At 38.6% G+C, this 15,612-nt stretch overlaps 1 protein-coding gene across 1 annotated transcript in view; it reads right to left on the reverse strand.

Moving 5' to 3' along the window:
• LOC136360546 (VPS10 domain-containing receptor SorCS2-like) overlaps window positions 1-15,612 on the reverse strand; it is a 77,824-nt gene that overhangs the window by 11,110 nt on the left and 51,102 nt on the right. The window contains exons 10-12 of the mRNA XM_066317872.1: window positions 12,793-12,869; window positions 5,968-6,059; window positions 4,441-4,548 (exon numbers count right to left, since the gene is read on the reverse strand). Coding sequence (XP_066173969.1) covers window positions 4,441-4,548; window positions 5,968-6,059; window positions 12,793-12,869 — 277 coding nt within the window. The remainder of the gene's footprint in view (window positions 1-4,440; window positions 4,549-5,967; window positions 6,060-12,792; window positions 12,870-15,612) is intronic.

Raw genomic sequence — 15,612 nt, forward strand, 5'->3', positions numbered from 1 at the left:
TGCTGCCATGTGTGACAATAAGCTCCACAAAATACATATAATATTGACTGCTATTGATGTTGTTAAAGATGAGGTTGACATTCCTAGCAGAATCAACAGTTACAAAAATCCAGATGACTCTAATATCTAACACCTGCTAATATTCACCTGATTTTGAATAAATTAAAATTAGACTGTTTTCCTGATTCCATGATCACACAGGAACCCAAAAGCAACAAAACAATGGGCATTCAAGACAGCAAAACATGTATGCAGGAACTCTGCAGTTCAGAGATGTCATGAAGTTCCCAGCAACATCCAAAGTTGCAATTCTATGAGACATTACCAAAAAATAACCCTCTGGAAAAAATACAATTACCCACAAGGAAGATTTTGTTTCTACCTGACATAAGGAAAAGAATTTCTTTTATGAACCTCTTATTGGCCTTTTTAAAGGGGCAATTGTCTGTGGTATCATGGTTATTGTGCCTACTGGATTTACACTGCAATCTAAATAACCTGGTTTGGGGAACACCCCCTGAAGATGAGATGTGATTTAGAAGCAATTTCAACAGGTTTGAAACTTTCATTACATTAACTATTCCCTCTGGAGAGGAACATCAGTATTTCAGACACACAAAATTTCTTCCTTTTGCACTGAGTTAGGCAATTGCTCAATCCAGTACTGGCAAGTAATTTTTCCCAACTTAAAATATTGTTCACTATAACACTGGGTTGCAGTAACTTTTGTTGTTATGAATTTAGAACAAAATAAAGCCTACTAGTCCATGCACTATTTTGATAAAAATATATTAGTTAAGAAAATTTCTTAGCAAATCTTCCTTATTCATTTAGCAATAAATACTGCATTTGAGCTCCTTATTTAGAATTGATTTTTATACAGATCAAGTTTCCTAAAATTTATGAATACTTCATGGCTTATATTTCCTAAACTCTTAACTAGGTCTCTTTAGAAATGGAAATCTAGACAGATTGAAAATTCCTAATGTTTTTGAATACTTTACCTCTAAAACTCCTAAAAATCTTAACTAGGTCTTTTGCAGGGCACAATGGAATAAAATATATTTTCCTTGGCATTTATATGTACACATCTTGAATACTGCAGGGGATTTTGATGAATGATTTAGATTAATGTTGACTGACAGATGACAACTGAGTTTTATGAAAACTTTTGACAAGTCAACATTCAGCTTCCTTCTCTGTTTTGGAGAAAACACAAAACTTTGAAATGAAGACTTGAGGCCACCAGTTTCACATTTTCCAGTTTCGTCAGTAAAGCTTACTAGACCACTTCATTTTGGAATGGAAAACAGTCATGAGTGACATTCCTTAGGGGTCAGTATAGTGCTGTTTAACACCTTTTCCAGAAGATGGACAGGGGATCAAGTGCTCCCTCAGCAAGTCTGTCAGCGACACCAAACTGTGTGGTGCTGTTGGCACGCTGGAGGGAAGGGATGCCATCCAGAGAGACATGGACAGGCTTGAAAAGTGGGCCTGTGTGAACTTCATGAAGTTCAACAAGGCCAAGTGCACGGTCCTGCACCTGGTTTGGGTCAATCCCAAGCACAAACACAGGCTGGATGGAAGAATGAGTTGAAAACAGCCCAGATGAGAAGGAGTGGAGGGTGCTGCTTGACAAGGAGTTCAACATGAGCCAGCAGCGTGTGCTCACAGCCCAGAAAACCAATTTTTTCCTGGGCTGCATCCAAAGCACTGAGGGCAGCAGGGCAAGGGAGGGGATTCTGCCACTCTGTCCACCCTCATGACACCCCACCCACAGTGCTACACCCAGCACAGGAAGGATGCAGAGGTGTTGGACCATGTTCAGAGATACTCCGTCCCTGGAAGTGTTCAAGGCCAGGGAGAATGGGGCTTTGAGCAACTTGTTCTAGTAGGTGTCCCTGCCCATGACAGGAGGGGTGGAACTAAATGGTCTCGAAGGTCTCTTCCAACCCAAACCATTGTGTGATTTTATGATTCCCTGATTTTGGATAAGTTAGGACAGAACTGGAAGTCAAATACAAACCAATTCAAATTCAATTACAAGTCTGGTCAACATTCCAGACACTATGCTGGAGAATAAGAAGTCTCTTACACATAAACTGACTTCAGTGGAACCAGGATTTTATCATAGCAGTTATTTTTAGTACATGTAAAATATTCTTTGACTCTTTTGTGAGTTTATTCTAGGAGCTTTAAATGAAACACTGTCTGTTCCTTAATTCTGCTGCACATTTTTTCAGTTATTAGCTTCCCACTTCAGAATTATTCTATCTTTCCTAATTTATACAGATTTTGACATTGCACTCTTTATTCAAAGTCTTTATTCAAGCACATTCCACACCGAAGGAAGAAAATCAAATTCCCGTACCATTAAAAAATGTCAGACTAGGTCGTTGGCAATGGATTTGGGGATTCCTCAAGGCGAAAGACACTACTAATTTATTTTCATTACCATTTACAAGTTCACCTTACCATGTTCTACTTGGAAGAAAATACTATCTAACAAAATTAAAAGATGACATAGTTGATTTCTGTTTTGTGGCTGTTTTTTTGTTTGGTTTTTTTTTTTTAAAGGGAATGTATACTTCTCAAAAGCAACAAATCACTGTAGATTAAGTCAAGCACAATAACTTATTACAAGAGTAAGTTTTCAGAAAAAATGAACTAAGCCAGACAGAATGACAAAAGGTCTTGACATAAAGTCAGACAGAGTACCACTGGGCTGACAACATCACCCTGAAGGTAAAACACAGTCAAAAGCAGCGGGAGAGACAAGGAAGTTGATACAATGGCAACCATGAAACACACATTGCAGGTTTATTCTTCTCATTGTCTTTAGAATCTGGCAGGAAATTTGCATTGTCTTCACAGCCAGTCTGTGCTATTAAATGTTTGAGGCCCTCCATGCTCAGTAAAACTAGCTAAAAAGTAAGATCCTACAAGTCTGGCATTACACACTAGTCAGACTCTTGCTGTGCCTTTAGAAATGTACAAGTCACATGATGCTTTTTATGGCAATTTGGGCTCATGTACCAAACCTAGCTGCAGCTCTAAGTATTTTAGATAGATGATTTAGAAAGGCATTATATTTTACAAGAGCACTTTAGCCCATTCAGCCAGGTAATTAAGCACATCTTCACAGAATAACTGTTTTTAATGATGCTTAATAGGAAAAAAAAAAAAAAAAAAGCCCAGAACATCCAGTCACCACACATCATTTTATCTGCCAGTAAGTACAGTTTGGGATAAGCTTTGATCCGTCTACTTTTACAGAAATCAATGGAAATCCCTCATTCAGAGGCATAAGTGTCTCCATGTGGCATATATTATACCATAAATAAACCTGTATTTGAGAGAAGGGGAAGATGATGGGATAATACTGTTCTTCTCAGGTCACAGATGGAGTATAATGGAGGATAAATTGGAGAAAGAGAGAAATAACCAAATTCCCCTCTGCATAGCACAGTGCTATGGACTTTACACAATGCTTTGAAGTACATTGGGTAGGATTTCTGTTTTGCTGAGGGTCCTTTATACATTGGGCTATTAATTTATTTTTCCCTGGGGAAAATGCTACTGGTACATGTCAAACAGTCTATTTGCAACTCGTGGGAGAAAAATCTTGTCACGAGCACACTGACTTCCAGTGCAAAAATCACAAACTGGCGCAATAAGAGCACACACAGCAACCTGTGTGCATTACCCTGAGTGCATTCCCCTTTCTGGCTGCACGTAGCACATGCCTTTCTTCCTGACTGGACAGGTGTTTTTTCCTCTCAGACACTTCTAAAATACTGGCATTTATCCTAGAGATGGAGCAAAATATGCAGCTCAGATACAGATGTCCCTGATCCTTTGGAAAAAGACAGACAAACAGGATAAACAATTCTGAGTTGCAGAATTTGGTTATTTTTAACTCTATTCACAGCATCTGCCTCTGTCACTGCACAGAATAAAAACAAATACTTGATAGCACAGTGCTGGGTTACACTGAGTACTGCAGTGTTATTTACTAAGACAACACTATAGTTATTTACATTGTGAAGACAATAGATGTTTAACATTTGTGATGTTGGACTAAAAATCTGTAGAAAACAACAACAACAACAAAAAAAACAAACCAAGAGGAAATCGTTATCTTTTTTCCTGCATCTTTCAGATTTGTAAAGCAGTCCTATTATTACACTCTCCCCTGTGGTAACTCTACAAGCTTTCATTTGAACATAATACTTCTTTAATATCTGAAATACTGCAGTCAGATGATTTCAAAGACAGGTTACATACCAGGGAGGTTCAGACAGTAGTGTAAGAGTCTGTGTGACCGTGAGAAGCAAATGCCACTAACTCAAGGACCATCTCAAACACGCCCAGCTGAAAATCGACGCAAATGCATAAACAGAGAGAGCACTGAAAACAGAGGTGAAACCAAAACCTTACGTCATGACCAGTGTCTCATCTCCAGGTTCACTAAGTAGTCCATCTACAAAGACAGAAGTGCTGGTAAAATTATGTGTGCTCCAGGTCTGGCCTTCATCTATGCTGAACCTGTAAAATAGCAGAAAACAACTATTTCATTTACAACAATTGGTATACAAAGCAGAATGCACTTTAAAAAATCCCCTCACTAATAAAGCTTAGGATTTTTGAGCACAAAATACAGCATGCCTAGGCAGTGCCTGATATTGATGCGATTTTCTTAGCAACTTATCCAGGGATTCACATCCTTATGATAAGGTGTAATAAATTTTCCACAACAATGAAATTCCTCAGGCCGATTAAAAACTGAGCTCTGTCAACAAACTATCTCGCTACCTTGAAGATTCAAAAGCAAGTTAATTCAGATTTCATTCTTTCTAGTAGTCTCTGAGCTACAGATCTGTTAAGCAGAGGCCAGCGAAACATGAGAGGCCAACTGCCAAAATGTGGGAGGTGCACTAACTCCAGGTACCAGTATGAGGATGGCCCTTCATGGCTGCCACCATCCAGGTAAACACCTACAAAAGATACTGATGAATCAGCAAAACATATTTCAAATGTGCATCCAAAACTTATAAGTCCATGTCTCTTATTTTCTGTACATTTCCTCCAGGTCTTTTGGACAGTAGGGCAATGATGGCTTTCAGAGTCTGGTTCCTACTCATGTATATAACATGATTCTGCAAAAATGAGCCAATTCACAAGTGATAAAGATGACTCATAGTTTTTTTATGCTGAAGATTATAGTTCTGTGTGCCATCACACAAGGTTACCATGCTTACTGCACTACCATGCAGTCTAAAACTTGATATTTTATAACAAAATGCTTTGCAACAGACCTTTCCTGCCAAACAGGCCAAGAAGGTACTTTTCGGCATTGTCACCATATGAAAGGATCTATGCACACTGCAGTTAATTTGTGCATGAATATCTCAGATGAGCTGTGATTCTGGCACACCAAATTACACGGCACAAAAGCACAAATAAGTCCTTTGTCTGTTGGCTTCTGAACTCTACATTAAATTTCTCTTGCCAGAGAAACTCAGGGCTATTCTCCAACTTCCTATGGCCCTTGGAGAGGACAGAGACTTTCCAGTATCAATGAACTCTCCTGACTACACATCTAAGCCACATATGCAGCACAGGCTGAGCACTGACACGTACTGCTGGCGTCAGCCAGTAGCAGATAAACAATGATACTGAAAGTGGCTTCTACTGTAGAGTTCCAGAACAGTCTTTTAAGGAAAAAATGCCTACACTGATACAAGAAAATGTAATTATGATTAATTCATGATGCCATGGTACCTTCAGCACCATGAAGTAATCTTAAAGTAAACATCAAACTGCATTTTGTTGACTCAAAGAGTGTTGAATTAAGCTGACTCGACCTGTGTTTCATACACGATCACATTGAAATGCTTATCTTAAACTCTGAACTTTGAGTCCTTGAATACACAAAAGCTCTACTCTAATTTGCTTTAGAATTACTTGAGTATTTTCAGAGGGATAGAGGTGTCTTTGATAGCCACAATAACTCCACCATGGTCCAAGTACAAGATGTGGTGCTCTTCTTCAAAGACCTACAAGTCAGACAAAGAAAGGGCAGCTAAACAAATGTACAAAACAGCTGAAATAAAATGAACAAGCAAGCAAGAACTAAGAGACTTATGTTTTATAATGTACACACTTTAAACTCAAAAGGACATAAAAGTCAGGTTAACTCTTATATTTCTCCCAGCTCTAAAAGAAAAGAAAGTTAAGCAGCTGAATCAGAAAATGTTCAGGTTCAAATCACAGTCAGATTAAACTGCCTGAAGTGATTTTAGCCCAAGCTTATCTTTCTCATAGTATATATTCTGCCTTCCTTCCTGTTATATATCACCAAGTGACCCATCACCTTACTTTGGTGTTTGCCATATTCTGTGCATCCTGCAGAATAAAATGCTTTGTAGTCTCATTCTAAGAAAACAATGAAAAGTACTGCTATCTGTGACTTTCTCACATATTCCCCAGAACCTATAGAACATGAAATAATTGGTGAAAGCATGTTTTCCACTTTTTCAGTGTCAGTGAGTTTAAATTCAAATATGATATGATGTCCCATGGAGGCCACTGTGAGTTTGGAACCAAGACACAAGTAATGTTGATTTAATGGTATAAAGCATTAAAAACTTCAGAAATTATTTTTATCCCCTTTCTAGAGGTTATCAGCAGTGCTGAAATAAAAGCACAGATAGATGTCTTTCCTGATTTACATCTAAAATCTGTTTTAACACAGGATTTACTTATGTTATTAATCTGTGAAAGTTCATTTAACACAAGACCAAGTGATAAGTGAGAATTATAGACACTTAGCATTTATAGACTAACATGCAGTCTCCTGCATGCTTTGACAAAGCAAAGGTGAAAACTTAAAAGGTTAGCTTTACTTTGCCTTGTAAATGAAAAACACACTGATAATACTAAATTTTCTTTTTTCAGCGAAACTAAATGCTACATTTAGAGGAATTCTCAGCAAGACTGAACCTGAGCTGGGGTAAAAGTATCTTACAGCACACTCACAATTACTTCAAAAATAGCAAGCATTTAATTTGGGTTGAGATCTCAGTCGTCCTCTCATCTAGTAAGAACATATTTTATGGGAATCCTAGGGCTTCAAGTGTCTGATCAGTTTTTCAGTGTTGCCAATTGACAGGCAAAACCCTGATACGAGGCGTTTATAGTCCGATCTACTCATTCACCCAGCTGCGTGTTTCAGAAGAGAATTCAGTAAAGGACAGACATTAATTTTAGATGCACTTCAAAAGGATGAGATCAGCTGGAGTCAGATAAGCAGGCAGAGTTCTGATCCTCCTCTAAACTTTGTTTGAACTTCCCCTCAAACCAAAATGCAACAGTATGTGCTGGGACACCAAGTCTCCCAGAGCTTCACCACTGAAGATAAAGGAAGCTGATATCACCACCACTTAATGCAAATCAGCCTTTCTCAGAAAAGCGCCATGGTAGATCTTCAAAAACCATTTTAATAATCCTGCTTTTGTACACTATAAAGCACAGAGGACACGTATCAGGCATATTAATGCTGCTGTTACAGCATGCTCTTCTTGCACGCACTTCCAACTTTTTATAAACAAAATGTATGAAAGCCTTATGAAAACAATTATTCATCTTCAATACATTGAAAAGAATGAACAGTTTCATGCCTGTTTATCACAAAAGGAAATATTTATCTCTACTTTCTGGAAACAAAATCAAGACAAACAGTTTGCAAAGGATCAAGGCAAAGGTGGTTCCAGTGTGAGAGATGAAGTTCAGACGTAGGAAGGTGAGATATGTAAGTTCACAGCAGGCCACCAATTCTGATATACATCTCTCCTCTAACTAAAGCAAGCAATATACCTATTCTGATCCTTACTAGTAGCCAGCCACTAGAGAATTAGATTTTTATAACCTATTTCTGTAATTTTGTGAGCATGTTTTGTGCTTTATAATCAAAATGTCAGCTTCTATTCTATCCTCTTCCTACGTCTGTCCCAACAACTTCAGCAGCTATTTCAGGTCAGAATATCTGTTGGAAGAAATAGGTACAGCTCCACGAAATCAGTGAGAACATATTTAAGTGGTCCTAGAGTAATATACGCCATACAATTTTGCTTCACAATACAGAAGTTGCAAAAATAAACAAAAATTCCTGAGATTACTTTTTTCTTTCATCAAGTGATATCCGTTACTAAATTCACATCTGGAACCAGAAGCTTTTCTTTACAGAATGAGCCAGCTGGACCTTCTCAGGGTTGAGAGGCTGGAATTACATCCTTTTTTGTTGTGCTTAGAAGTGTTTTTACATCTATCTCCTAAGATGCCTGCAGAAAAACATGTATTCTCACTTAACTGAAGGTTTTTCAAGTTGCTTTGATGCACAAGGATTTGACACAGATAAATAATATTCCAACAAAAAAAACCACCAGACTAAAGCTCCAGAGATCTAGATTTAGTTCCTAGACATCCAAAAGGCTCTCTGTGTAACCTCATTAGCTAAACTGAACATTTTGCTGCTGCAAGAGCTACTCTGGTAGCAGATCAAATGTGAAAGCTTTATTGTTGCTGACTTTTTCCTTTTATTTATGGCATTTTTCTGAAAGTCAGACTGTTCTCTTGCTCTTAGCCATATAAATACTTTGCTGTATTTTAAGTACAGTGTTGTAACAGATGCTGTTGAAACAACAGTGACAGCCAGATTCGTGAAAAGAAATCAGTATTTAAAAAATAAAAACACTCATATGGATACATAAACTAATCCTTAGCACTTAATAGAGTATCCCAATATTTCATCGTCATTAACACATTTTATTATATTGTTTTCCTGGTATAACAGACAGAGAAATCTTCTAAAATACATGAGTTCACCTTAGGGTACATCTTCACTGTCCACCTGGCACTTAAGTTAATGGTCGGACTTAATGATCTTAAGTGTCTTTTCTAACTGTAATGATTTTCTGGTTCTAAGCCCACATATTTCATGATAGTGTCAAGGTGAGATTCCTTTCTTTTACAGCCCAGTTCACAGCATGGATATTTAAGCTGCTTGCCATTCAGTTCCTAAAGCACTGCTATTTACAGTGCAATGTTGTACAGTACATAGCAACAGTTTTCATTTTTCCTCAAAGAAAGAGTGATGGTTTCAAGATACACCAACAAACAGCCCAGCCATGCAACAGAAAGATAGAAAAAACAACTGGAACCAGCACAAGCAACATTGTGGTTATTTATAATAATAATTCTTGGTTTTGCTTTTTGTGTGAGCTGGCACAGGCAGGATGCAGGAACAACCACAAAACCACGGATGAAATGCAATAATAAATTTATTCTCATTACCTGGCCAACTGGGGGAGCCCTGAAGCAGCACCTGGGCAGGGGAGGGGACACGGCTGGGGATTCAGACACTGCAGAGCTCAGTCCATGCCAGAGGATCACCCAGCCTACTGTATTGCAAGGGTTGGCACAGGCATAATTTACCACTCTGCTTCTGTCTTTGCAGCAGCAGGGCAGGGATCTCAAGCATGTCTGATACTGTGCCTCTATCACAGGCCTATGTTGTGTAAACAGAGATGTTTGACTTGTTCAACACAGAAAGCCAAAAAATTACTAGTATGATACGTGGGTTTTGACACCTGAACTGTACATCATTTGACTGTGCTTACAGTTCTCCTCAGCAACCTTCTGATTTTTTCCCAAACATTTCCTTTGTCACCAGAATTCACTCAATTTCAAAACCTCTTATTTAGGCATTCATTTCTATCCATGAATTCTGGCTGTGTTTATAGGTAAGTGAAACCTTATATGACCACATCAGATGCAAACTATAGAAGGTTTGATGCTGTCTTACAGCACACTGTCAAATTACTGGATCTTTGACCTTTTCCACAGTCTTATAATCCACAGTCCTATGAACCAATACTGCTATTATTTCACGAAAGCTTTAATTAATTCCTTGCACTACATTTTCCCTAAGTCTCTTATGTTTGCTTTCCTTCATTCTCTGTGTCTATACACAAGCACAGACTGCTCCTCTTCTCTGTAAACAGCTCAGCAACACCATGTGAGCTTCTGAGAAAGGTGCCAGGCCCTCATTAATGACAACCAAGGCAGAGACTAAAACTCAGACAAAGTGTTGTGCCAAGACACAGGATTTCACCAGCTCACAAGACCTGCAATTTACTGAATTATCTAAATTCCTGTATCACCTGACTGAAGCCTTCTCTTTTGTTGTATGAACTCCAGCAGAGAAAGAAAATATGCTGCTGTCCACTGGAAGAATTATTTGATCATGAATAGTGAGGCCACAAAATAATCTACAGTTTCATTCTGATCACAAATATTAGAATTGAGTAAGCTCTTTCAAGGGCTTCATAGGAGTTTTAATCAAAGCCAGGAATGTTGTTTGCCATTTTGACTGCAACAATGAGGGATCAGTTTGTGGATGATTTTACAGCATAATTAGGCACCTTAGGGTAAAATTTCAACATATATCACTTACCTGTGTGTCTCTACAAATAAAAATCAGTGAAAACAAAAATTTGATCTCATTATTCTTTTTTTTCTTATTCTTCACTCCAGAAACAATAGAAAACTTTGGCAAATGCTGACAAGAAATTATGAGAATCCTCTAAGAAATATTAAACAACACAGTACTCACTGCAAATCCTGGAAGGCTTTTGCATTTAAACACCTATTTATTTTATGCTAGATTTCAAGAAGGAATTTGGTATAAAATTTTATCTTTTAAACATCAAAGGACATTATCATTACAAAAATAACCCATTTCTTTTTTAAAGTACTCTGTGGAGTACTAATGGCACTCTACCATAACAATATAAGAAACTGTCTGTATTTTTCTTTTTTAACCTCAAATTCCCCAAGCTCAGTAACACTACTGAAAACATTTTCACACTTAATGGTTTTAAGAAAATAACAGACTCTAACTTCAGCTGAACAATACAACACTATTTGAACTGAACTGAAACTATTTTTTGAAAACATTTTGGTCCTTTGAGGGTGCTTTTTTTAATCCTGGATATATATTATAAGTAGAATCTATACGATACTGTATATTGTTGCAATATACATATACAGAGAAAGAAAACAGTCTTATTTTGAATGTACTGAGTTTGCACAGCAAGGTTTTGGTAGCAGGTTAGTCTACCAGGGTGGCTTCTTTGAGACAATTCTAGAGAAGCTTTCTCACATCCTACAGCCAATACCAGCCAGCTTCAAGATGGACACACTACTGGTCAAGCTCGAGTCAATCAGTGACAGCAGTAGCACCTTTGGGATTATGTATTTAAGTGTACAACAGGAACTACAGCGAGAGTGAAGATTTGAATATGAGAGAGGACAGCCCTGCAGACACCAGGTCAGTGCAGCAGGAGGGGCAGAAGGTGCCCCAGGTGGAAATGCAGAGGTGTCCCCAGTGCAGCCCATGGTGAGGCAGCCGTGCCCCTGCAGCCCATGGAGGTCCAGGGTGGAGCAGAGATTCACCTGCAGCCCCTGGAGGATCCCACACTGGAGCAGGCGGATGCCTGAAGGAGGCTGTGACTCCACAGTAAGCTGATTTTGGAGGAGGTTTGCTGGTAGGACTTTGCTGGTAGCCCCACAGGGGGCTGACACTGGAGCAGCCTGTTCCTGACGGGCTGCAGCCCACGGGAAGCACCCACTCTGGAGAACTCAAGGGGAACTACAGCCCATGGAAAGGACTCATGCTGGAGAAGTTCACTGAAAGCTGTCTCCTGTGGGAGGGACCCCACACCGGAGCAGGGAAAGAGTGTGAGGAGTCCTCCTTGTGAGCAGGAAAGAGCAGCAGAGATATGTGTGCTGAACTGATCACAGCCCCCTTTCCACATCCCCCTGTTTGGCTCAAGGTGAGGAGGCTGAGAATTAGTGAGTAACACTGAGCCCATGATGAAGGGAGAGGTAGGGTGAAGGTGTTGTAAGATTCGGGTTTATTTCTCACTGTGTTATTAATTGGCAATCAAATAAATATCCCCGAGTCGTGTCTGTTTTACCGATGATGGTAATTGGTGACCAATTTCCCCCTGTCCTTATCTCAACCCAGGAGCTTTTTGTTACACTCTCCTCCCCTGGCCAGCTGAGGAGAGCAGTGAGAGAGAGATTGGTGGGCACCTGGCTTTAAGCTAGGGCAAACCCGCCACAGAGACTGAGCAGTTTAGGAAACAATACACGAGAAAGGTGAAATGCTTTAATGGACACCAGTCAGTGGAAGAAAAAGGAATCCAGAATTCAAATAGAAACACAATACTACAGCTTTCTTTTTGATGCTTTGGTATTTGCAGTCCCTGAATTTATTAAATCATGCCAAAAAGACTTAAAAATTCTATGCTTAACTAACAGCTTCCAGACTATGAAGGAGAAGAATTTTTGCCCTTGTACCTAAGCCACGTCTTTTAGCTCAGAATACTTGTACTGCAAGATCTAGTCCAAGTCCACTTCATTATTAACATAGGAAGATTACTTAAAGCATTAAAAACCTAAACAGACACTGTTTTTTGCATAAGATACTTATAAGATCTTTAAAGAGACCAAAATATTTGTACTTCAGCAGAACCTGACAGCCTGATCAATTTATGTCTTAGAAAATCACCTTCTTAATCTCTTAGTTTCCAAGCAAACTGGAGATAATAATACCACTTCCTTCAAAAGGGTGACAATCGAAAGATTAGTTAAGCATTATATAATTCATCACATTTGGTACATTAAAATTATTTCCAGGTTCCTTTGATGATTTATGCTTCCTACCTGGCGCCACGTGTTCCCACAGTCAGATGTTATGTACATCTCTTCTTTATACTCAACCAGCTGGGACCCCAGGTTACCTGTCACCAAAGAGGAGAATAATAGGGTTACATCCACATGAGCAAGAGAGATTAGATCTAGTCCTGATGCCAGTCTGAGTAAGAAGATTCCAGGTCAAGGCAAGAACTAAAGGCATTGAACAGGCTTACTTCAGTTCTGGTAGAACCAGCAAAACCCTTTAAAAACACATATGTACAATTTCAAAGTCTTCCTTTCCATTGCTAGGTTGTCCATAGCAGAAGCAATGCGGCTTGATTGTAATACCGAAATGCAGAACTCAGACCAACATTTTAGTTCAGTTGCTGCATGCTGAAAAATTATTACGAAACAACACATATTTAAGATATAACTATGAAACGTCCATAAACTCGGAAGCTTTAACCTTAAGCATATTCTGTAAAGTTATTCACATTGAACTCAAACTGTTAAAGTGAAATGTTTTATCTTTAAGACTTGATGAATTGGTAGCTAGACAAGAATTTGGTGAAATATGAAACATGAAAAGAGGGGACAGGGCTTTTGAAAAAGAGTAAATACAAAAGAATTGAAAGCAGAATTATTTGATTTAGCTAAATTTTAACCAGGAAGTAATTGAATATTTTATTTTTTAAAAATAGCACTGAGGAGAATTCAGGTTCCTGCAAAGTTAACAGAAGTGTTAAACCTGGGGAAGATGATAGCAGATGCCGTCCCAAATACAGAGATCTCCATCTTTTAACATGCAGTGTTTCAAATAGCATGTTATTAAACCACCAAGCAGTTTAGTATTTTAGGGGAGAATCATTTATGACACAATATTCCTTATAAATTATATCCTCCTGGGAATTTTGACTGAAATATATGGTTTGCATGTTTTCACAGTAAAAATAAGATGAAAATTACCAGATTCTCTTGAGCAGAAGAGACAATGAAAGAAAACACTTGAGATTAGAATAGCACTGTGAATTTTCGCCTGTGTATTACATATATAGCTGTTTTTTAAGCACTAAACCAGAGCTGTTTATGCAGAGTGTGCTTACAGGTGCTGAAAGGTTCCCAAGAGGAACAGCAGCACTCACTGCCCAAAACACACACTCTAGTTAGACCATCAAAATTGCATGTGCTCCAGTCTTTAATAGGATAGCTCTACATCATTTAACCCTAAATATATCCTGGACAGGACTGGAATATTTATATTGAATCAGGGAATTTATAGGAGTCAGTTAATTCCTTTAAATTGCATCCAACAGTTCAGAAGATGCCACTTCCCTTTCTTGGGTTTTTCTTGGGTTTTCATCTCTCCAACCCACTGCACACTCATTTATTAGATAATTCAGCACAGATTTAGTTAGTCAAAGAATCACAGAATGTATTGAGCTGGAAGAGACCCATCAACATCATTAAATCCAACTCCTGGCCCTGCACAGGACACCTCAAGAATCACACCATGGGCCTGAGAGCATTGTCCAAATGCTTCTTGAACTCAGGCTTGATGCTGTGACCCTTTCCCTGGGGAGCCAGTTCCAAAGCTCAACCATCCTCTGGGTGAAAAACCTTTTCTTGATATCTAACCTACACCTCCCATGAATATAACCAAATGAAATAGTTCCAAAAGGAAAGATTCACACATTAATTCAGTTTTATTTTCCCTCCAAATACAACTTTAAGATTAATCTGATCACTAGAAGGAGATATGAATGAGAAATCACCTTCTCAGCGCTGAAGGAAGGGAAGGAAGATTTGATTAACTGCGTTTAAAAAATACGTTTCTTTTGCTATTCTTACTTTCCTCCTTTCCTCTGCTATACTTTTCACTGCTCTATGAGAATGGGTATATTCTTGTGCTTCTGCAGCTAATCACAGTATGTTTTCTATAGGACAGCTGAAAACAGAAATATTTGCTTGCTAGAATCCACCAAACTGCTGTCAGTCTACACTCTTCTTTACACAGATAACTTTAATGAATGCAGTGTTAGTTCTGCTCCTGAATAAATGCTGTTTATTCTACCTCTTTTCACCACTTACTGAATTCTACTTGCATGAGCAGGTCTTTATTTTGAGCATTGCTAGGATCTGCACTTCAAAGAATTCAGTGGTAAATTGCCTTGCTAATGGAAAATTAGTCTGTAAACTAAACACCACCTACTTGTGCTTCATTAAAAAGCCTTTTCTATCCAGCTGATTTAGTAATGATATTAGCAACAGTGCTGTAATTGCAGCTCTGTTAAAAGACAAACACGACTTCTAGTTTTGATTTTACCTTTACTGTCTTTTCTTGGTAAAAGAGCAAAAGGAGTTAGTGGGCTCAGTTATAATTCCAGAGACTTTTCATTCTGCCTAAACAACTGATGCCAACAGGAACAGAATCTGGGACACTGCTTTGGGAAAAAGGACTTCAGTGATGCTTGACCTTTGGAAACAGTCCCTCCATGGGCCAAGGGTGGAAGCCCAGAAGTGGTGCATGCAGGATCTGCTGATCACCGACACAGTGTTTAATTGTGCCATTAATAAAGGCTGTAATTTTCTTTACTCCCAGATTTTTTGGGACACACAATTAAATGACATAATTTTCCAAACTTTGTAACATGAAGTCTTTAAGCAGACAAAACCAAACCAAACCTAACAAAAAGCCCTTACAAAACCCCAAAAAACCACCATTCTGGAAGGAAGGATAAAACTTCTCAGTGCAGTTGGAGTTTGATCTGTGGGTGCCACAGACTATGGCTCGCTGAAAAAGAGCCTCAGTGGATTCAGAAAGAAAAAGCAGGTGAAGCCAAAAGAAGG

Source organism: Sylvia atricapilla, chromosome 4 (genome assembly GCF_009819655.1).
Source record: "Sylvia atricapilla isolate bSylAtr1 chromosome 4, bSylAtr1.pri, whole genome shotgun sequence".
Taxonomy (NCBI): domain Eukaryota; kingdom Metazoa; phylum Chordata; class Aves; order Passeriformes; family Sylviidae; genus Sylvia; species Sylvia atricapilla.